Source organism: Fundulus heteroclitus, unplaced genomic scaffold (assembly GCF_011125445.2).
Source record: "Fundulus heteroclitus isolate FHET01 unplaced genomic scaffold, MU-UCD_Fhet_4.1 scaffold_63, whole genome shotgun sequence".
Classification (NCBI taxonomy): Eukaryota; Metazoa; Chordata; class Actinopteri; order Cyprinodontiformes; family Fundulidae; genus Fundulus; species Fundulus heteroclitus.
Genome location: NW_023397066.1, coordinates 1469854 through 1493384, shown reverse-complemented (window position 1 = coordinate 1493384; position 23531 = coordinate 1469854). Strand labels below are relative to the sequence as shown.

The following is a 23531-nucleotide window of genomic DNA, read 5'->3' as shown; positions in this document are numbered from 1 at the left end:
AGATCCACTATTAGCTCCTTAGTCTTTGTCAAATTGAGCTGCAGATGGTTCAGCTCACTCCAAATGACAAAGTTGCCCACCACAGTCCTGTATTGACTCTTATCACCGGTTTCAATGCAGCCAACTATTGCTGAGTCATCAGAAAACGTCTGAAGGTGGCAGGACTCTGCAATAGTTGAAGTCTGAGGTGAAAAGGGTGAAGAGGAAGGGGGAGAGGACAGTCCCCTGAGGGGCCCCAGTGTTGCTGACCACCCTGTCAGACACACAGTTCTGTAGGCGTACATACTGTGGTCTGCCCATCAGGTAATCAACAATCCAGGACACCATGGGTGCCTCCACCTGCATCGCCATCAACTTCTCACCCAGTAGAGCCGGACGGATGGTGCTGAAGGCACTGGAGAAATCAAAGAACACGATTCTCACAGTGCTCGCCAGCTTGACCAGATGATTGTAGACTCTGTTCAGCAGGAAGATGATGCTGTCCTCAACTCCCAGGTGGGGCTGGTAGGCGAACTGTAGTGGATCAGTGAAGGGCCTGACCATGGGCCTTAGCTTCTCCAGGACTAGCCTTTCAAAGGTCTTTATGATGTGGGACGTCAGTGCTACCGGTCTGTAGTCCTGAGGGCTGCTGGGACACAGCGTCTTTGGCACAGGAACGATGCAGGACGACTTCCACAGCACAGAGACTTTCTGGAGGTGCATGCTCAGGCTGAAGACAAAGCTAAGTACACCACACAGCTGATCGGCACAAGCTTTGAGCACCCTGGGAAATACACCATCAGGGCCTGCAGCTTTGCCGGAATGCAGTACTCCTTGAACCCTCATCTCTTCACGGTTGCCATCTCTGAATGCACACTTCTTCTCATTCAGAATGGCATTTATTTCTTTGGTGATCCATAGTTTATTGTTGGCGTAAAAGGTAACAGTCCAAGCTGGGACATTGCAGTCCACACAGAAGTTGATGTAGTCTGTGATGCACTCTGTGAGACCATCGATGTCTCCCCCGTGTGGCTCACATAGTGCGGACCAGTCAGACACCTCAAAGCAGGCCTGCAGTGCCTCATAAGCCTCCTTCGTAGGCTTCCTCTTCACAAGTGGCACATAACACCGTTTGAGGTGAACCAGGTTGTGATCTGACCTGCCCAGAGGGGGGAGGGGGGGTGGAGATGTATGCATCTTTAATGTTAGCATACATCAGATCTAGTGTCCTCTTTTCTCTGGTAGGGCATCTCACATACTGTTTGAAAGTCGGCAGAACTTTCTTCGTGACATGGTTAAAGTCTCCCGACATGATATTCAACAAATTATTGTAGATGAAGATGGCTACAGGCAGAAAGGATCTTATGTAGTGGGTTCTCTTACAGCTAATCTAGAGAAGCCTTTGACTGAAACAATTTTAGACATTTAAACTAGCAAGTCTGTGTGAAAGTAAAAAAATATGACTAATTCTCACATTTGTGTTTTTGTTTCTTGTGAATATTCAAACTGGCACCTCAAATTAAACTTTTTCCAAATGTCTGTCAGAAAAAGGTTTCTCCGCTGTGTGGTTTCTCATGTGATAATGTAAACTTGCTAGATGAGCAAATTTTTTTCCGCATGTCTGACAAGAAAAAGGCTTCTCCCCTGTGTGTTTTTTAATGTGATATTGTAAACTTTCTAGTCGAGCAAAACTTTTTCCGCATGTCTGACAAGAAAAAGGCTTCTCACCTGTGTGGGTTCTAATGTGACGATTTAATTCACCTAGGTGAATGAAACTTTTTCCACATGTTTGACAAGAAAAAGGTTTCTCCCCCGTGTGTGTTTTTATGTGATACTGTAAGCTTGTTAGTTGAGCAAAACCTTTTCCGCATGTTTGACAAGAAAAAGGCTTCTCACCTGTGTGGGCTCTAATGTGACCATTTAAACCGGCTAGCTGACTGAAACTTTTTCCACATATCTGACAACAAAAAGGCTTCTCACCTGTATGGGCTTTGATGTGATCATTTAAACTGGCTAGCTGACTGAAACTTTTTCCACATGTCTGACAAGGAAAGGGCTTCTCATCTGTGCAGGCTTTAATGTGACCAATTAAACTGGCTAGCTGAGAGAAACCTTTTCCACATGTCTGACAAGGAAAGGGTTTCTCACCTGTGTGGGTTCTCATATGTACTTTTAAATTACCCTTACAAGTGAAGCCTTTTCCACATGTCTGACAGGGAAAAGGCCTTTCACCTGTATGAGTTTTGCTATGAAGGTTTAAATGATGCCGCCGAGTGAAGCTTTTTCCACATGTCTGGCAAGTAAAAGGTTTCTCTCCAGTGTGGATTCTGTAATGCTTTTTTAAGTCAGACTTCGCCTTCCAGGACTTTCCACAAACATCACATTTTAAACAAGTTTTCTTAGTTTTAATATGTCTCTCTGACCCAGTGGAGCTGCTTCCTTCCTGGTCTTTGGTCTGAACTACAGCAGAGATATGAAAGGAAAGCTGCTCAGTTCTTGGTTCTCCTTCATGTTCCTGAAGGGTAAAGGTCTCCATTAGAGCAACAGACTGCTTCTGGACAAGCTGCTCTCCCTCCTGACTACTGCAGACATCCTCCTGCTCCTGTTTAATTGCTAAATGTTCTGGATCCAACTGTTCATGTCTAAGCCTTGAAAAATCAGGTTCCTCCTTTTCTTCTTCAGTCACTGGAAGTTCTGGGTCCTCTTGGTGTTCAATTAGTGGTTCTGGTTGATGTTTTTCCTCTTCAACTAATGAAGACTCAGGCTCCACATTTTCTACTTTAATCAGGAAAAGTTCTGGTTCCTCCTTTTCCTCTTTAATAAGTGGAGGTTCTGCTTCCTCCTGGTCATGACTGGACCTTCTCCTCTGGTTGCAGAGCTGCTGGATGGAAGAAGCTTCCTCCTCCATGGAGACATGTGGCTTGTGGAGGTCTGTGGGGACAAAGAAAGAGATCATTAATATAATTTAACTGATGACTGTCTCAGGCATCAGCCTGGTTGTTCCTGGAGATCCTGGACTGAAGGCGTCACACGGTTCATCTAGAACACAGGTGTCAAAGTCCAGTCCTCAAGGGCCGGTGTCCTGCAACTTTTAGGTGTGTCCCTGGTCTGACACGCCCGAGTCAAATAATCAGGTAATTAGCAGGACTCTGAAGAACCTGACTGCATACTGAGGAGCTAATTGTGTCCTTTGATTCAGGTGTGTGGGACCAGGGAAACCTCTAAAAGTTTCAGGACACCGGCCCTCGAGGACTGGAGCTTGACACCCCTGGTCTAGAATTAGTTTGTTGTGTTTCGTTTAAACACAGATGAAGTTTGCAAGGTAAAGTGTCCTCCACACTGATTGGCAGCCCTGGTAAAGATAACCAAAAGTTTACAAATTTTATTCCAACAGCAAAAGACTAAAAATAAAATGAACCATAAAACTTTATTGTGAGGACATTTATTCAGCGAGGAACACATCCCACATGAGGAAAAACAATTTTTAACTAAAAATTAATATAACAAGTATATAGGGTAGTTCACGCGTGACGTCCGCGCTACTTCCGGGTCCCGCTTGTAGGCAAAAACAGGACTGTTCTCGTATTCTATCATTACAAAACGGGCAAATTAGAGCGTGCTTTTAGATAGTTTATTTTCGAAATGTAAACAATGCCTACGACTTGTTGTGCTCCCGGTTGCACACTGAGGCATTCCAAATCGTTGGATGTACGTTTCTTTCGTTTACCAAAGGACGAAGAAAGATGAAAGAAATGGATATTTTCAATGAAGAAGGACCCAGGCACACAATCCCAGTCGAAAGTGGGAGCCATCATACCCTGACAGATTTGCAGTCTACACTTCATCTCCGGTAAATACAACTTAATTTTGCACTGGTCATTGTTCTGCTTAAATAATTAAAAGCTGCAAGTGGCGTAGATCGGCCCTCGCAGCCAAGCGCCGCACTGGCCTATTGGCCACCGTGGGGGTTTGCGCACCGCCAGCCACCGCAGAAGCTGTCATGCATTTTCCCCACCCGTCCACCGGGCGATACACACGAACGCGTTGGGCAGCGCTCCCCCACGACTCACAAAAAAAATCTAGTGCAGATCAGTCGATGCAGCGAGGAGATACAGCCGTTGAATAATGATAATGCATTTAGCCACCGGGCCGGACTAAATCGTTCGGCCAGCATTTCACAGACTCGCTCAGATACCGTCCCTTCAGGCAGAAGCCTGAAGGGACGGTATCTGGATGGAATCTGGCAATCTGATACCATCAACCATCAACTTGCTCCTAAAACGATCTTGTGATATGTTATCTAAAGAAGAAAAATACGTCGAGAACTTGTCGTTTTCTCTGTTTGCGTCCGCCACTGTGCTCGCCTTCTGCCTTCCAGTCCGGCGCGCAGGCGCGAAAAACCCGGATGAAAACAATAGCAGTGAACTACCATATTAAAGCCTCACTTATTAAAGTTGATCAGACTGTGCAGGAACTTTAATAAGTAAAGCATGGCATTCTGGTTCTCTGGGGAATAAATATGACGAGACACATTTATTTCACAAAGATCTACTGGCCTAAACTTGTCCATGTCTTCGGTCAGGCAGATAGTGAAACAGTTTAAAACAACTGGAAGAGTGCAGGATGAGGCTGGATGAGTTTATCTCACTTGTCCAGTGATGAATGCCAGGAGCAAACCTTTTCTGTCTCCCCTGTTGGAGTCACCTGACCTGTTTAACTCGGACATGAACCACAGAACACACTCTACAGGGACCTGGAAATATTTCATCGTCAGATTTCAGAAAAACTTAGATTTTCAGAAAACCATTTCCACATTTCTGCGCTGAGACAACTTTGCTAACATTTACTTTGCTACGATGCAATAAGAACAGCGACCAGAGGGACTTTCATCTAAATAACGGTTGAAGTGTAACTCACCCCGATATAAAAGCATAACCTCGCCCCAAGACATGTTGGAAAATGGAACCGAAATGGGAGATGTCAAGAGACCCTAAGGGCACAGCTAACTCATCAGTCCTAAATGGCTTTAGACCAGTTGTCCTGACATCCCCTATCATAAAGGTTCTAGAGAGACTCCTGTGTAAACAGAAGGGAAGCTGTCAGGACTTCCTGCACTTTGCTTTTCGCCATGTGTGTCTAACCAGGTAGTCAGCAGCACAGGAGCACCACAGTGGACTGTACTCTCATCATTCCCTTTCACTTATTAAAACTCAGACCTCCAATACAAGACAGAGTCCTGTCATCTGCAGAAATACTCAGATGATTCTGTAGTTGTTGGACGCATCAGAGATGGACAGGAAGCTGAGTACAGGGAGAGGGTGGACCACTTTGTGGCATAGTATGGGACCACCTCACTCTGAATGTGAATAGAACTAAGGAGATGATTGCACTATTCAGGAGAAACAGGAAGAGGACCAACACAATTACCATAGTGGGAGAAGAGATTGAGGTGGTGGAGGAATATAAATACCTAAGTGTTCACCTGGACAACGAACTGGACTGGAGATCCAACTGTGAAGCTGTCTACAAGAAGGGACAGATCAGACTGGACTTCCAACGATTTTGGAAAATAATCAATTTTTTTTATCTTAATATTGCAATTTAATGCGATTTTGTAAACAAGGACTATTTAAAACAAGCCCGTTTGTGTTTGTATTAATCAGAACATTATTCAAGAGAACAGCCTTTAATTGATTTGGACATCAATCCTTGTTAAACATAAACTGTAAAGTGCAACCAATAAGCAAGTCTATGTATTAAACTGATTGACCAGAACTTAATGCTATGGTGAGATTCCTGAACGTTTCTGGTAAAAAAAAAAAAAAAAAAAAAAAGATATAAACTCTAAAACAAGTAATAAAATTAGATTATCTCACTGCTGCAGCTGACCTCCCTTCCATGTGGAGGCAAACCCACTTTAAACACATTACTGACACCTAAAGGTCTGATTCACTAATTGTTTCAAAGCCAAAAATTGCAGACCTCCGCAATTTGGAAATTGCAGTGTTTTAAAATACGATTATATTGCAAATACAATTAGTTGTGCAGCCCTACTGGCTGAGGAAGCTTAGGACCTTCAGGGTTTGCAACTAAATGCTGCAGGTCTTCTATGATGACTTTGCAAAGAAGGATTCTTCATAAAATGAAGAACATTATGGACAACCCCGAGCATCCTAAATCAGACTGTTGTTTAACAACAGAGTGTCTTCAGTCAGAGAATTCTCCAGATCAGCTGTAAGACAGACCGCCACAGGAGATCCTATCTGCCTGCAGACATCAGCGTCAACAACGATTTGTTGAACAACCCTGCATGATACAAATCACAGCAGCATTTAATTTCCCTTTGGAATTAATAAAGTATTTTTGAATTGAATGTGATGGACTCAGGAAGGTGGATGTTTGGTTCAGGAAGGAGAAATATATTTTGAATATGTTCAGTAAAGGCTGTGGAGCAATCTTGGGTTTTGATAGGTTTATTGTAATCTCCTAACCTTTAATCACCTGTGTGTCCCGAGCCCGTAACATAATTGGGGAACCCTCACACCCCCACCATGAACTGTTCTCCCTACTGCCTTCTGGGAAGAGGTTCCGCTTCAGGTCCTCCAGGTTCTGCAAAAGCTTTTCCCTGTTGCCATCAGACTGTTGAACTGCCGAAACTGCTGAAGCCACAAAATGGACTTTGTACCACATTGGCATATTGCACATTTCCACATATTTTAGACTTTAGACAGCTTTATTTGTCATTTTGTATGCACAAAGTGCTTACAGAACGAAATTTTGTTTGCATACAGCTTGAAAACTCACAGTAAATTGCACTAATTTTCAGGATAAAGATGCAGCAGCGATTTATGTAAACAATTGTAATTTAAACAATGTCAGAACAATGTAACAATGTAAACAATGCAGGGGAAATAGACAATATGCCATCAGACCGTTGAACTGCTGAAGCGACAAAATGGACACTGTTCTGTACGCACTCTGTGCATACAAAATGACAAATAAAGTTGTCTAAGTCTAAGTATAAAGAGAAAGACCAAACAGACAAAGTATAAGTTTCACAAGCTTTTGCAAAAGGGTAGAGAGCTGTTAGGAATCTAACAGCACACCGGGGTGTCTCTGCTCAACTCCAACGGTACTTCCTCTTGCAGGCTTTTTTATTTCATGCAAGCAGGATGCGACTACATTGACACAAGATACTGCGTTTGAGATAAGAGACAAATAACTCCTTATCTGGGCTTCCTTATCACAGTCTTCTAATCATAATCAATCAAACCAGATCTGGCTAGTACATGCGGCTCCTTTGTTGGTGCAGCAGACATGAGTTACTTCTTCTTTTTAAGGGTCAAGTGGGTACATTTTATTTCCATACAAACATGTTCATAAGCAGAGAGTAATAAGTACTGACATGGCACATGAACGCCATAGTGATGATACAGGAGCTGAAACAACATGGAGTCATTGATGCGGGCGATGGGAGCTCAACTGTAGGGTAAGTCGTTAAAATATCTACTGTTTGTTCCATTTCAACATAAACTTTATTTAATTTGAAGCCAAAATATCTGTTGCCTAATGTTGTATATTTGTATGGTCATATTCTCAGGGAATTTGCTATTGTTATGGACACTATCTCTGAACAAGTTCTCCTACTTCCTCAAGGGTATCTTCAGTTTGAGGAGGACAGAGCTGCATATTTACACTCTTCTTTCTTTGAGTCTGTTATGAACAAACTTAGTTTCTCTTCTAACCCCTCCACAACAAACAGGAATATAATATCTCTATTTCAGAAGGACATTGCTACTGTGCCTTATGTGACCCACTATTGGAGACAGTTTGTTTCTGATATCAAATGGACAACGTTATGTTGTTTCTCTACTAAATACTTCACTACAAACAAACTGCTCCGTTGTTGTTACCAGGCTAAAACACAGCCTGCATAAAGACAGAGACTGTTCTTCCTTCTCATAGTATGGACAATGAGACAACAGTCCACTTATTCTGGAAATGCCCCTTCACAGTGACTTTCTGGAAAAACATTGTCCCATATGCTTAGTAGCTTTTTTTTCCCTTTTTGTATGCAGATATCATTTTTGGTTTCCATAAATGTCTGATCCTCTAAAAAGAATCACTTTTTGTAATTATTACTAATTCTAAGTGTGGGGTTCCCCAAGGGTCCATCCTGGGTCCCCATCTATTCAATATGTATGCTCCCTCTAGCTCAGATAATAAAAAAACATCAGCTACCATAAGTATGCAGACACACAGCTCTACATCACCATGTCACCAGGTGACTATCAACCAGGTCAAGCTCTGAGTAAATGTTTAGAAGAAATCAATGCCTGGATGTGCCAAAAAAAATTAAATTGAATAAAAACAAAACTGAAGTAATAATTTTAGGACTAATAGAGGAGCGATCAAAAGTTAGCACACAGCTTCAGTCGCTTCAGCTAAAAACCACTGATCAGGCCCGAAATCTGGGAGTAGTGATGGACTCAGACCTGAACCTTCAAAAGCATCTAAAGACAATCACAAGGTCAGCTTTTTATAACCTGAGGAACATTTCCAGGATTAAAGGACTGATGTCTCAGCAGGATCTGGAAAAACTAATCCATGCGTTTATTTTTAGTAGAATTGATTACTGCAACGGTGTTTTCACAGGTCTGCCTAAAGAGTGGATCAGAACGCTGCAGCTGATCCAGAACGCTGCTGCCCGCGTCCTCACTAAGACTAAGAACATAGAGAACATGGACCCGGTTCTGAAGTCCTCACTAAGACTAAGAAAGTAGAGAACATGGACCCGGTTCTGAAGTCCTCACTAAGACTAAGAACGTAGAGAACATGGACCCGGTTCTGAAGTCCTCACTAAGACTAAGAACGTAGAGAACATGGACCCGGTTCTGAAGTCCTCACTAAGACTAAGAACGTAGAGAACATGGACCCGGTTCTGAAGTCCTTCCATGGCTCCCTGTATCTCAGAGAATAGACTTTAAAATCCTTCTGTTAGTCTATAAATCCCTGAATTAGCACCTAAATACATCACAGACTTGTTATCAGGGCATCAACCCTCCAGACCACTCAGGTCTTCTGGCTCCAGCCTGCTCTGCAGAACCAGAACCAGACATGGAGAAGCAGCATTTAGTTCCTATGCTCCACTGATCTGGAATAAACTCCCAGAAAACTGTAAAAGTTCTAAAAGCCTGAGTTCCTTTAAATCAAGATTAAAAAACACATTTGTTTAGGATTGCCTTTGACTGTTCTAAACTTTTCTGATGTGATCAACAATGTCAACCATATTTGTTGTATTAAAACACTGCTACACAATGTTTTAAGAACACAAACTTTGTGGTAGTCCTTCCATTGATAAGTCGTAAATGAAAATGAGGGCTGGTCACTTGCTCTTTGCTGCACCCACAAAGCAGCATGAATCTGCGTTCAGACCCACATTCCAGGCTGGATTTAACAGGCATCCACCATTCAGTAACTTATTTAGTCACTGCTCTGCTTTTAAACACCTCTCCTCCTGCAGATTCCTTCTTAGCAAAAAGGCATAAAGTGACTTGATCTCTGTTTCCCATCTTACTTCATTCAAATGTCCATGAAAAGCGATGTCTGCAATCAACCTGGATGTGGTTAAAACCAGATGCTGCTCCTAAACTATTTATCACGTCTGGCGGTTAAACCCTTCTGTGGGGCTCAGAGGGACAAATTATTCTGTTCATAAGCTTCCACTGCCGAGTAAAAGTTCATATTTAAAGGGGATCAGTGGCGGATAGAGGCGGGGGCGCGGGGGGCATGTGCACCCCCTTTAGGAGACCAAAATTAGTTTTTTTTTTTTAGAGAGGACGGGCATTAGGCGGAAGCTGTACTTGTTTTTTCTTTTTTAACCTTGGAGTGGCCATCGTTTTATTAGTACTATCTTTGATGTGTGAATCAAACAATGGGGTACCGCGCACGTGATGTCACCGTCTCAAGAGCAACGCCCCTTTTGCCGCTTAGGTAGGGCATACAGGAGAGAACGCACGGATAACCCAGCTATTACACGCACAACAGAACCAGCAATATGACCGACTTTACAGCCGTTAAACTTTCCCAAGACGATGTCCCAGGCGCACGGTTTACTGGTCGCACTGTCGAAGAACACACCAACCTTCAGCTCAAACGATGGCTTGAGGTTCGGGGGCTTAAAAAGACTGGAAAACTGGCCGAGATGATGAACGGTAAGCTTTGTTTTTTTTTCCTGCGCGGCGGTCATGGCAGCGTCGGCCGTTTTTTTTTTTTTGTTGTTGTTTGCAATCACCGTCCAGGAATGGGTATATGTTTAATGTTTGTCTTATTTGAAATGTTTTTGAGTAAGCTATCCTGGTAGCAGGCTATCATGTTAGCGCCTGCTACCATGATAGCCTATATGCTGTCATGGTAGCAGGCGCTACTTTATTAACATGTCGGCCACCAAAATACTCTTACCTTGACTTGATGTCGCTGGAATTGGGTCAGGATGTTCTTCGGTTGGGCCCTTTCCTCCAACAAAATGCTTGCTACATATGTACTTGAATTTGGTAACTTTTTCCGGGTTGAACTGTTGTGTAGGCCGACCGCCCCGGTGTTCCAAGCGTACACATTTCTCCTTGGCAGTCCTGAAGAAAACATCCTTCATATGCGGCCGATCAGCGTAACTCGAGTCGCTGTTGCACGTTCCATAGCAACAATGTTTAAAAACCATGGTCTTAGATTTGGAAAAAGCAGTCGTTTACCGAGTAAAACCTAGGCTAACGCACGTCTCTTTTACAGCAAAACAGCGGCGTGTTTCCGGAGTTTGCCCCACTGCGTACCACGTGATGTGACGTCATCGTGACGTTGTGTTTCTAAAAATAGCTTGCGCGCGGTACCCCATTCAACCAATCAAATCAACGACTGAAGACAACATGCTAGCCAATTACAGTCTTCAGAGAGAAGCCAGCGGCGCGGCTCGGCTGCGGTCACCTTCGGTGTCGGTAGAGCGGGATGGATATTCGGTCTGATTACCAAATAATTACAAGAAGAGACAAAGAAGCAAGCGAGAGCGAGCTGGAAGCAGTGCTATTAATTTCTGTTTGAAACGTTAACAATGAAGTCAACACTAGAGTAAAACCCAGCTCTCTCCTTGCAATTCTAAGGATAACAAATATCAAGTGCTACCCAAACATTTATATGATTCGTCACCTTCTGTCTACGAGTGCTTCTGTGGAACGTGCTAACTCTGGCCTTAAAGCAGTGAAAACTTTGCTGAGGTCAACAATGGGACAGGAAAGGTTTGTGGCTTTGCTACTTATGTATGTCCACAAGGACCAACAAAATCATAGACATATTTGTCCAGAAGCATCCCCGAAGGTTGACATTTGTAAACCCATTATTATCGTCATCATAAAGTTGAAGGTGTTGTAGAAGAGAACAATATTCTTTGTCAAGTCTTACTGATCTATTATAGGTTTGTGGCTTAACTTCACCATACATGTTCATTGGTTTAACTTACTTTAAAGTTTATTTTCTCTCAACATAGTTTATCTTGTTAAAATATATTCAAAACTCCTTAGACAGCTTTATTTGTCATTTTGTATGGACAGAGTGTGTACAGAACAAAATTTTGTTGGATTCAGCTTGTAAATTGCAGTAAAAAAAATTACAGTATAAGGTGCACCAGTGATTTAAAAGTAAACAATTTAAATGTAGACAATGCAGGAGAAGTCACAGTGTACAGGTGAGTATTTTTAAAACCATTTGTATGTGCAAAATTAATCCATACCAAACTGTTCTTAAGTCCTTGGGTCTTTTTAAGTCATTTTTTTTCTTAATATAGTTTATCTGGATGAAATAGATTGTTAAAATACATGTATATTAAAAAATCCTTTATCACTTGAACCATACCAAACTATTCTTAAGTCCTTGGGTCTTTTTATTTCATTTTACTAAATAAATATAATTTCTTGACATAAAGAAAATATTTGTTTGATTAATTATTGATAAGGATAATTTTTTCTTCAAACTATTTTTTTAACCTTGTTCATGCTGTAAAAAAAACCCAATAAAATTTGGCTTAAAAATCATTTTTCAATTACAATAATGTAATCATGCTAATTCCACTTATGTTCATCCATTAAAGTGATTATCAATTCAAAAACCCTTAGATGAATAATAAGGGTAGTGTGAAAGAGTAAAGATGACATTCTTTGGTCGTTTAATTCAATCAATGTCGCGTTGTCTTGACATGACCCTAAGGTGCGCACCCCCCTTTAAAAAATCCTGGATCCGCCCCTGGTGATTTATCCTGAACTAATACACAAATCACCTCAAACATGTGAGCGCGTGCAGCACCTTTTCTCTGAACACGTGACTCAGACTAAAGGCCACCATTGGAGGATGTTAGTTTCAGGTGTGAACGGAGCCTCAGAGACTGAAGTGTGGTTGGAAAGCTGAGAGCTCAGATTAGAAACTGATCAAACTGATTTATCAGACACTTTTTGTAGCTTCATACCGATTCTGGGGAGTTTTATCTGGGGTCTCCAGCAGCTTTCCAGCAGTCTGGCGTCTTCCTCGTAGCGGACGATGGTTTTCTCAACCTCTGAGAAGATTTCTTCAGCAGCAGCAGTTAGTCGCTCTCTGATAAACTCTCTCAGATGCTGAACTGAAGACATTGTTGCTGAAACTACGCAGATATTCAGCTGACACTCCACAACACAACCGTCTTCCTGCTGAGTCCACACAAAGTGCAGCAGGGCCGAGTACTTCCGGTGTCAGCCATAGACATCATATACGTAGACGCCCTGCCGGCCGCTGGGCCGACGTGCTTACAGGGCGGCCATCTTGGGTCAGACCACAGATCAGACATCTGCTGTCAAAATGAATAGGAGGCAGCTCAGATCTCATTATAATCATATGTTCACAATGCTCGTGAGCTTTCAGACAGATTACACATATTTATTCAGAACCAAAACTATTTAAATTGAAGTCAAACTGGATGAAAAATGTACATGCACTTACATATTTTGAAGTTATATATTAATCTAATATACACACAATTTATACACACATAAATCTTTCTCTCTTTCTTTCTATATATATATATATATATATATATATATATATATATATATATATACACTGTATGTATATACACAGACACCGATCTACAGACAACAGCACTGATCTACATAGGAGCAAAACTATATACAGACAAGTGAGAGCAGAGGTGCTCATAACAGCATTTAAAAATTATATATTACAAACCTCAATCTGGGGGGGGGAATCAACAAAAAACCTAACGCATCTAAGAATCAAATACATTACAAAATCATAGCAAAAACTGTATAATACCCCCCCCCACCACAAATCATGTCTATCCAGTAATTTAGGACCATTTTGTTTGTTTTTGGTGTTTAATGTACATTTCTCTACTTCCATCCCTGCTACCCATTAGTACATATTGTGTTTATGCCGGAAAAACTGTGACTGTAAAGCATGAGGATTATCTATCATAAAATCTTACTTATGGAAGGTAATTCCCCAGGATCTGGTTTCTAGTAGGCCTATCCTTTTATTTGCGCACCCATAAGCGGAGTAAAAGTCGGGCTTCCTGGGACGTAGCTCTGGAAGTTTGCTTACTTTCAATACAAAATCAAAATTATTTATTAAGTTGGACAATCATTTAATTCATAGACATAGACTTAGACAACTTTATTGTCATTTTGTATGCACAAAGTGCGTAGAGAACGAAATTTTGTATACAGCTTAAAAAAATCCCAGTAGATTGCACTAATTTTCAGGATAAAGATGCAGCAGCGATTTATGTAAACAATTGAAATGTAAAACAATGTAACAACGTAGACAATGCAGGGGGAATACATGTCTGTGATAGATATCTATACGTAGACGCCGCGTCGTCGGTTGAGAGGCGTGCCGACAGAGCGGCCATCTTAGGTCAGACCAAGCTGCGATCAGACAGAATACACGTCAATTCAGGAAAATGTACTTTATGTTTTCAGACACTCTGAATCCGGTGAATTCTTACCCGATTTCCAGATAAATTAGCTGACTAAAAACGTCACCCCTTTAGGGGCTACATGGGACCATTTGATTGAATTAAATTATTGTCTAACTTAATAAATAATAAACACAATATGTGCTAATGAGTAGCACGGATGAAAGCAGAGAAAAGTACATTAAACACCCTGAATTCTGAGAGATGTGACTGAGGATATATATATATATTATTTTGTATATATATATATATAGTTTATAAGAATATAAACAATAATATATATTGTTTTTGCTATGATTTTGTAATCTCTTTTGTAACTGATTTTTTCCCCTCTGCATTGCGGTTTGTATTATATAATTTTTAAATGCTCTCACTTGTCTGTAAATAGTTTTGCTCCTATGTAGATAAGTGCTGCTGTCATCACATACTCTTAAAAAGTGTGAGATGGTCACTGAGTATCTGTTTTTTGCAGTTGAAATATTCAACAAATATATTATATATATATATGTATATATATATATATATATAAATAAATAAATATATATATATATATATATATATATATAGAGAGAGAGAGAGAGAGATGTATAATTTGTGTTTATTATATTAATATATAATTGCAAAATATATAACTGTGAGTATATATATCATCCCGTTTGACTTCAGTTCACTGTACCTGTACCTGTGTAATGACAATAAAGTTGAATCTAATCTAATCAAAAACAACAGGACATTATAAAGGATATGAACAGACTATGTAAAACGGACTAATCTTTAGATGAACAAGCTGAATTAAATAGTCTTCAAATTTATACGCTCTAGAGCTCGCTCGCTTGAAGACGGTGAAACCAAGACTACCTATTTGTTTAGTCAAGAAAAACGTCCATCCATCCATTTTCTGACCCGCTTGATCCCTCATGGTAGCCTCGTGAGACCATCCTGATCTCGCGAGCTTTCAAGGTTTCACTTGCATATCATATGCGGATATGCGGAGCAAATCTATCTGGCGGAGTCAGGTAACCCTCATGGGGTCGCGGGGGTTGCTGGTGCTAATCTCCAGCGCTCACTGGGTGAGAGGCGGGGTACACCCTGGACAGGTCGCCAGTCTGTCGCAGGGTGTCAAGAAAAAGAAAGACAAACAAGAAAGGAAGTAAATAAGTTACTTATTGATAATTGTTATGGGAATATTATTCTGAAGTCACTATGGCCTGATGCCAACTCGGACTGAAGACACAAAGACACACAAGGCGCTGCACTTCAGTGTTACTAAGCAGGTAATGAATGTCTGAGATATGACTGTCTCTGTTGTTATGTCATGGTACAGCTTTGGGGTATTTAGGGGGAGCCGGGGAGGAAGAGCAGCAGAAACAGGACAGAAACAGGCAGACGCAGACAGCAGCGGGACCGTGGAACGCGATTATTTTCCATCTATGCAATCTCCCCTCTGTGCAAAAGTGCTGGAAATTATCACTCCAACCTTCCCTTATTCAATCTGACGTAGTGGCAGATTTTCTGTTGGGAGGAAAAGACCGTGAAAAGCCGGGGAGTCGACGATAGAGCACACACTTCTGTGTCACAATTAGACTTATAGTTTATGTGTTCCAGCGGGTTATTTTTCAGCTGTTTTTCCATATTTATCTACAGCTGTTTGTTAAAAAAAAAGTGTCTGTGAGACATTTGGGATAAAGCTTTGATTCAGAGATGCTGTGAGATAGCCTGGCCAAAGTGCCTAAAGAAGGCAGTTAGGCAAAATTAAACACCAACAGAATGAAACTACCCAATGCCAAAACTTAATGACATAAAACTGGAGTAGCTATCCCTTCCCCCTCTTCACTTGCTACCTTTCTGTGCCATTCCACCAACAGGAAGGCCTAATTCCAGGATGTAAAGCTCCTCCTACAACACATAAGGTACGATCACCAAAATAAAATACACAAGTTAAATGATAAACAAATACAAACAGAAACTGAATTGATTTAAACCAATATGTTATAGTAATTAATCAGTAGAAATGCAAAACAAACAAACCTGGGATAGGATACATTTGCAAACTATAGACGAAATACAATATGGCAAAATCAAACAGGAATATTACCAAAATATATAGAAAAAGACAAATGGTGTTCTCACCCACTTTCACACAGAGGCCTTTTTATAATTACTTAATCAAAAGAAAAACATCGTGAAATAAATATATCGGCATCCAGGCTGAAAATAGCAAGATGTTTTTGGTCCATAACGCCCAGTCATGGTCAGAACAACATACTGTCGGATTAGCATAAACTGCTCTAATACAGATGTGCAACAGATGCTACTAACGCACAACTGCACTGAAGAAAAAAAGTCTAACATCTAGAAAATATGCAAACAACAAAACGCAGACAAGATCACTTAATCATGTTATCATAGCACCAGAAAAAAATATCAATAACCTCCCAACAAGAGTTGTAAATCTAACTTAATATAAAATTCCCTTTCTCTACCAGAGTTTAGACCAATCTAACATTTTATCTTTCACACACGGCCATTAATCATCAGCACAACTCAACCCTGTTTGGAGCGTTTACAACATTGACCAATTCAATTTCATGGTGACGCTTGATTAACCAGAGATTATTATTTATTAACGATGTAAGGTCGGAATGATTCTACACATTTCTAGACAGTTTAACCAATAAAATGCAAAGAGATGGCATTTTACTAAAATGTGGAAGGTTTTAGTTTTCTGCCACACAATGAAAAGTATTTGGATATATTGCTCGATGTTTGAGGGCAACTTACAATTAATAAAAATACTTTATTAATCCCAAAGGGAAATTAAATGCTGGTATAATTCATATCATGCAGGGTTCCTCAACAAATTGCTGTAGATGCCGATGGCTGCAGGCAGAAAGGATCTCATGTAACGGGTTCTCTTACAGCTGGTCTAGAGAAGCCTTTGACTGAACATTTTTGATATTTATACTTGCAAGTCAGTGTGAAAGTGAACAACAATGACAACTTCTCACATTTTTGTTTCTTGTGAATATTCAAACTAGCACCTCAAATTAAACCTTTCCCACATGTCTGTCAGAAAAAGGTCTCCCACCTGTGTGGTTTTTTATGTGATGATGTAAACTTGCTAGTTGAGTGAAACCTTTTCCACATGTCTAACAAGAAAAATGCTTCTCCCCTGTGTGAGTTCTAATGTGATATTGTAAACTTTCTAGTCGAGCAAAACTTTTTCCGCATGTCTGACAAGAAAAATGCTTCTCCCCTGTGTGAGTTCTAATGTGACGATTTAAACCAAAAAGCTGAGAGAAACTTTTTCCACATGTCTGACAAGAAAAAGGCCTCTCACCTGTGTGGGTTTTCATGTGATTTTTTAAATGACTGTTACAAGTGAAACCTTTTCCACATGTCTGACAAGAAAAAAAGTCTTTCACCTGTGTGGATTCTCATGTGAAAATTTAAACTGGCTACTTGAGTGAAACCTTTTCCACATGTCTGACAAGAAAAATGCTTCTCCACTGTGTGAGTTCTAATGTGACGATTTAAATCAAAAAGCTGAGAGAAACTTTTTCCACATGTCTGACAAGGAAAGGGCTTCTCACCTGTGTGGGTTCTCATATGTGCTTTTAAATTACCCTTATAAGTGAAACCTTTTCCACATGTCTGACAGGGAAAAGGCCTTTCACCTGTATGAGTTTTGCTATGAAGGTTTAAATGATGCCGCCGAGTGAAGCTTTTTCCACATGTCTGGCAAGTAAAGGGTCTCTCTCCAGTGTGGATTCTGTAATGCTTTTTTAAGTCAGACTTCGCTTTCCAGGACTTTCCACAAACATCACATTTTAAAGACATTTTCTTAGTGTCAGTGAAAGACTGACTCTCTGACCCAGTGGAGCTGCTTCCTTCCTGATCTTTGGTCTGAACTACAGGAGAGATATGAAAGGAAAGCTGCTCAGTTCTTGGTTCTCCTTCATGTTCCTGAAGGGTAAAGGTCTCCATTAGAGCAACAGACTGCTTCTGGACAAGCTGCTCTCCCTCCTGACTGCTGCAGACATCCTCCTGCTCCTGTTTAATTGCTAAATGTTCTGGATCCAACTGTTCATGTCTAAGCTTTGAAAAATCAGGTTCCTCCTTTTCTTCTTCAGTCATTGGAAGTTCTGGGTCCTCTTGGTGTTCAATTAGTGGTTCTGGTTGATGTTTTTCCTCTTCAACTAATGAAGACTCAGGCTCCACATTTTCTACTTTAATCAGGAAAAGTTCTGGTTCCTCCTTTTCCTCTTTAATAAGTGGAGGTTCTGCTTCCTCCTGGTCATGACTGGACCTTCTCCTCTGGTTGCAGAGCTGTTGAATGGCAGAAGCTTCCTCCTCCATGGAGACATGTGGCTTCTGGAGGTCTGTGGGGACAAAGAAAGAGATCATTAATATAATTCAACTGATGACTGTCTCATGCATCAGCCTGCTTGTTTCTGGAGATCCTGGACTGAAGGCGTCACACGGTTCATCTAGAAGTAGTTTGTTGTGTTTCGTTTAAACACAGATGAAGTTATCAAGGTAAAGTGTCCTCCACACTGATTGGCAGCCCTGGTAAAGATAACCAAAAGTTTAAAAATTCTATTCCAACAGCAAAAGACTAAACATAAAATTAACCATTAAACTTTATTGTGAGGACATTTATTCAGCGAGGAACACATCCCACATGAAGAAAAACAATTAACTAAATCTCTACAGTCAGTTATTGACACCACAAACTGTTAATATAAAAAATAATATGACTGAAGTATTTTAAAGCCTCACTTATTAAAGTTGATCAGACTGTTTAGGAACTATAATTAGTAGAGCATGGCATTCTGGTTCTCTGGGGAATAAATATGATGAGACACATTTATTTCCCCAAGCCACTCTTATATGGAGGACCAGCTCTACCCGATTTAAAAATAAATACAGAAATAAATAAATGCTCAATAAATAAATAAGCATACAATTAATTGCCACCAAAAATACAATAAACAAAAAAATTTAGGTAGAAATTTAATTATACAGTAATACATAAATGTATATATCTCTTTTAATTAGCTTCTTAATTTATACGCCTTTGTAATAATGACCTTATTTATTTATTGTCCGTTATAATCTTCAACTTTATAAATTACAAATTTTTTAAGTATTTATTTATGTGCATGTCATAATATTTTTGTCTGTTTTATTCTTCTTTTTTTATTTTTGTACCCTATTTATTTCTTCAATGCTTTTTATTTCTGTCTGTCGTTTTTACATTTCTTTCTGTTTTTTCATTTTTGTCTTTTGTTTTTTTACATTTCTTTCTGTTTTTACATTTCTGTCTGTCGTTTTTACATTTCTGTCTGTTTTTTACATTTCTGTCTGTTTTTTACATTTCTGCCTGTCCTTTTTACATTTCTGTATGCATTTCTGCCTCATTTTGCAAATGAGGAGGGGCTGTGTCTTAAGGGCTCAACTTCTTCCCATTGGTTGGTTAGCATTTTACTGCATCGGTCAAATCTACATGGCTTTCCCCCGCACTAAAGCATTGTTTAGTAATGTCAAACTCAGCAGGCAGAGGTTCAGTGTCCGACCTCTTAAGGGAAGCTGCCAATAGACTGGAAGAATTAGAACGCTGTACATTTGGGATTTGAATGTTTGTCTGTGGTTTCAGATTCGGCTTTCCAGATCAATAACTCATCTGCGGATGATTTATTCTACAAAACAGACACCTCTCCGCAACCACAATAAGGCAGACAGTGAGCTACAACCAGAATACAATCATAGAGAAATATTCAACAGCGTCACCAAGGAGAGGTTGATTACTATCTAAATTAATTTCATGTTTGTCTCATCTCATGTCTCTAATACCACATTTAGTTGATTTGAAAATAATCCTTTTTTTTTTTTTATTCCCAAAGCCTAAATGCCAAAAATATTCATTAAATTTCCTTTTGCTAGGTGTAGGATACAAAAGAAATCCATTAAACATAACTGTTTGCTCTGTTTGCGCTGCATCTCTATCTGGCATTACCAATGCTGCCAAACTTTTAGTTTTCCTTTGCTCAACGTAAATGCATTTTTGCACCATTATTTTGCACACAAAAAATGGTTTGAACATTCTCCTGCACACTGTGATTGCACACTGTTTTTCTCCTGCACTGTTTATATGTTTACATTTTGATCACTGCTGCACTTTATATTGTAATGTTACCTTATTCCACCCGGAATGTGACTATACTCCATAAACTGTATGCAACGAAATTTCGTTCTGTATGCACTCTGTACGTACAAAATGACAATAAAGTTGTCTAAGTCATAAATCAAATAGGATGAACTAGAATCTGAACATATAACTGATCTTAATGGCTTAACTTCTTCAAATTAATTAAATAGCTAATAATATTGCCATCATTTTTCCTGTACTGAAAGTCCATCACTTATTATTTTCCTAATTTTAACATTGAATTCTGGTACTATAAAAGCTACTCCTACTTAACTGATCAAACTGATTTATCAGACACTTTTTGTAGCTTCATACCGATTCTGGTGGTCTTTATCTGGGGTCTCCAGCAGCTTTCCAGCCGTCTGGCGTCTTCCTCGTAGCGGACGATGGTTTTCTCAACCTCTGAGAAGATTTCTTCAGCAGCAGCAGTTAGTCGCTCTCTGATAAACTCTCTCAGATGCTGAACTGAAGACATTGTTGCTGAAACTACGCAGAGATTCAGCTGAGAAACGAAAACACAACCGTCTTCTAGCTGAGTCCACGTGAAGTGCAGAAGGGCCGAGTACTTCCGGTGTCAGTTAGTAGATGCACTTCCGGGGTCAGCTTGTAGCACCTGCAGTTGCACACTGCTGCCACAAGGCGTCACGTGTTTTTTTTTTTTTTTTTTTTTATAAATTAACTGACTACTGTGGCATTTCAATTTCCTTTTAATTTGACAGGATGAAAACGATTCTCTCCTCTTTATGGAAGTTCAATAACAGCTGTAGCCTTGCAGCAAGAAGTTTCTGGGTTCAAATCCAACCCTGGGTCTCTGCATGGAGTTTACTTGTTCTCCATGTACATGCGTGGGTTCTCTGTGGGTGTTCCAGCTTCCTCCCACAGTCCAAAAACATGACTGTTAGGTTAACTGGCTTCTCTACATTATCCTTAAGTGTGAGTGTGAATGGTTGTTTGTCCTGTTTGTCTCTGTGTTGCCCTACGACAGACTGGCAACCTGTTCAGGGTTTACCCCGCCTCTCACCCATTGACAGCTGGAGATAGGCACAAGCAACCCCTGTTACCCCTTGAGGGATTAAGCAGGTCAGAAAATGGATGGATGGGTTCAAATTCAAAATTAAAGATATTGCCATTCTTAGGAGTAGATATATCAATAAAATGAAAAAGCAAAAACAACAGGGGACAGGAGCAGCTTGGCCGGCCCAGAGAAGTTATCCGGCCTCTGGTACTCCTCTGGTACTCCTAACGGATTCAAGGGACGAGGAGGGGTTCCTGGTCTCGGAACGTCTGGGTTCCGGGTTTTGGAAGACAATACTGTGACATAGTTAAAATGCTCTAACCTGACATCAGTAGCATGGTCTCTCTAAACCCAGGATTAACTCCTGGTTTTGAGATATCATGCGGAATCAGACAGGGTTGTCCCATTTCCCTGAAGATTTAATATTAACAACACAACTGCTAGCTTTATTAATTAAAAACTCCAATGACAAACAAGGTATCACAATTTTCGATAGAGAATTTAGAATAAGCCAATTTGCAGATGATAGTTGCATCCTTTTAAAAGATAAATCAATGATAGATAAAACTGTCAGTACTATTTCTATTTTCTCTGAAGCGTCTGGTTTATCCCTTAATATTGAAAAATGAAAACTACTTCCTATTCATACATGTTCTGACCCCTCTATTGCCTCAATTAAAGTTGTAACTGAATTAAAATACCTAGGGCTGACAATATCAAAAAACTAGATGATAGTTCTAATTATATTTTGGATATGAAAAAATGTCTTGGTCACTGGTTAACCAGACACCTTACTATATTTGGCAGAACTACTGTATCCAAAACTGAAGGTATCTACAAACTTATTTATCCCTGCTAGTCCTTGTATATATACTCTAAGCATAAATAAAGCAAACATAATAATCTTCCAATTTCAATAGACGAATAAAACGCATTACATCAAAAAGTCTCAGTAGGTTAAAGAATATGATAAAGGTGGTATTAAAGCTCCAGATATTGAATCAATGGTTGGAACCTTCAGGATTAAATGGATAAAATCTTATATGTCGCACCCAAACTCTGTGGTATTACATTCCAACATCCATGTTTAATAAATTAGGAGGTTTAGACTTTATTCTAAAATTCGGTTTTGAGCTAAACGGAATTACAATTAAGCTGCCCAACTTCCACAAGCAGATTTAGCATTATTGGAAAATGATATTCACCCACAGCGTTTCTCTCCATAATAATACAACGTTAAAACACTTAATCGTAAATCTGTCTTCAAAAATTAATGATTCAACAAAGACATTATTTTTGTCACAGATTTAATGGATGATAACAGCTGTATTTTAAATTATTCAGATTGTATTAACATGTGATTTAATTTGTTATTTAAGAGACTATAACAAACTGTGTAAATCGATTCCAACGCCTTTAATTAACTTGATCAAACATGTTAGGTTAATAACTCCCCACCAATACTGCCCACTTTGTTGATTACACAATGCAAACTGTTTGACAAAACATCTAATAATAAATTAATTGTTTTTTCGAAAGCAATAAAATTTTATGATTATAATAGCTCCATTTGGAAGGGAGATATTCCTGTTAGTTCAGATACAGACAATAAAGAAATCTCTAAATTTGTTAAATGGCCTATTCTACCTAAAGTCAAACAAACACACTTTAAAGTCATAATTGTTTTTTCTTGTGGCCAAATTTTTAAAAAAAATATTTAGATTTGAGGTGGATCAACGTTCCTTTTGTAATGATAACAGAGAAACTCTGGAACATCTGTTTCACCAATGTCCTATTACACATCGCTTCTGGAATGAGATGAAAGATTGGATTCCTCTGAAAATTAATGATGGGCCCCATTTACACTATATGGTGTCATTTTTTCATGTGGACCATCTTCCCTTGCCTGTTTCGGACACTATTAACATCATCCTGCTGTTGGGTAAATATCATATCCACTGTGTTTAATGGAGATATGCTAAACCCTCCTTTGGTTTATCAATGACTTTAAAAACTTTTTTTTATCTCTTGAAAAGCTAAAAATAAAAACAGATATGCCACAAAATTGAGTTATAACTTCTCCCAACCTCTGCTATTCTAATTGTATCCACCCTTTTGTTGTTCATATTTCTATGGCTCCTTCTATGTTTTATTTAAATGTTTGTCTTGACATAAATCCCCTGCTAAATGTCATACTTTGTACTTATCAATTGTAATTATTCTTCATCTGTTCATGTATATTTTTGCCATCCTCTCCGAGTCTTTTTTCATGTGGATGTTAATTGCTTAAAGGTGATGCTAATATTTCACATTTATGG

The 23531-nt window shown here is 39.6% G+C and overlaps 2 protein-coding genes across 2 annotated transcripts; both read right to left on the bottom strand.

Moving 5' to 3' along the window:
- Positions 1-1471: 1471 nt before the first annotated feature.
- LOC105924419 (zinc finger protein OZF) lies at positions 1472-20738 on the bottom strand. Its single transcript, XM_036133496.1, has 3 exons — positions 20685-20738; positions 12485-12655; positions 1472-2910 (listed from the first exon to the last, which is right to left on the bottom strand). The coding sequence occupies exons 2-3, from the start codon at positions 12642-12644 to the stop codon at positions 1499-1501; spliced, it is 1572 nt and encodes a 523-aa protein (XP_035989389.1). The 5' UTR covers positions 12645-12655; positions 20685-20738; the 3' UTR covers positions 1472-1498.
- Positions 17246-20695, bottom strand: LOC110367655 (zinc finger protein 2 homolog). Its single transcript, XM_036133520.1, has 2 exons — positions 20514-20695; positions 17246-18369 (listed from the first exon to the last, which is right to left on the bottom strand). Exons 1-2 carry the CDS (start codon positions 20671-20673, stop codon positions 17363-17365), a joined length of 1167 nt encoding a protein of 388 aa, XP_035989413.1. The 5' UTR covers positions 20674-20695; the 3' UTR covers positions 17246-17362.
- Positions 20739-23531: the final 2793 nt, after the last annotated feature.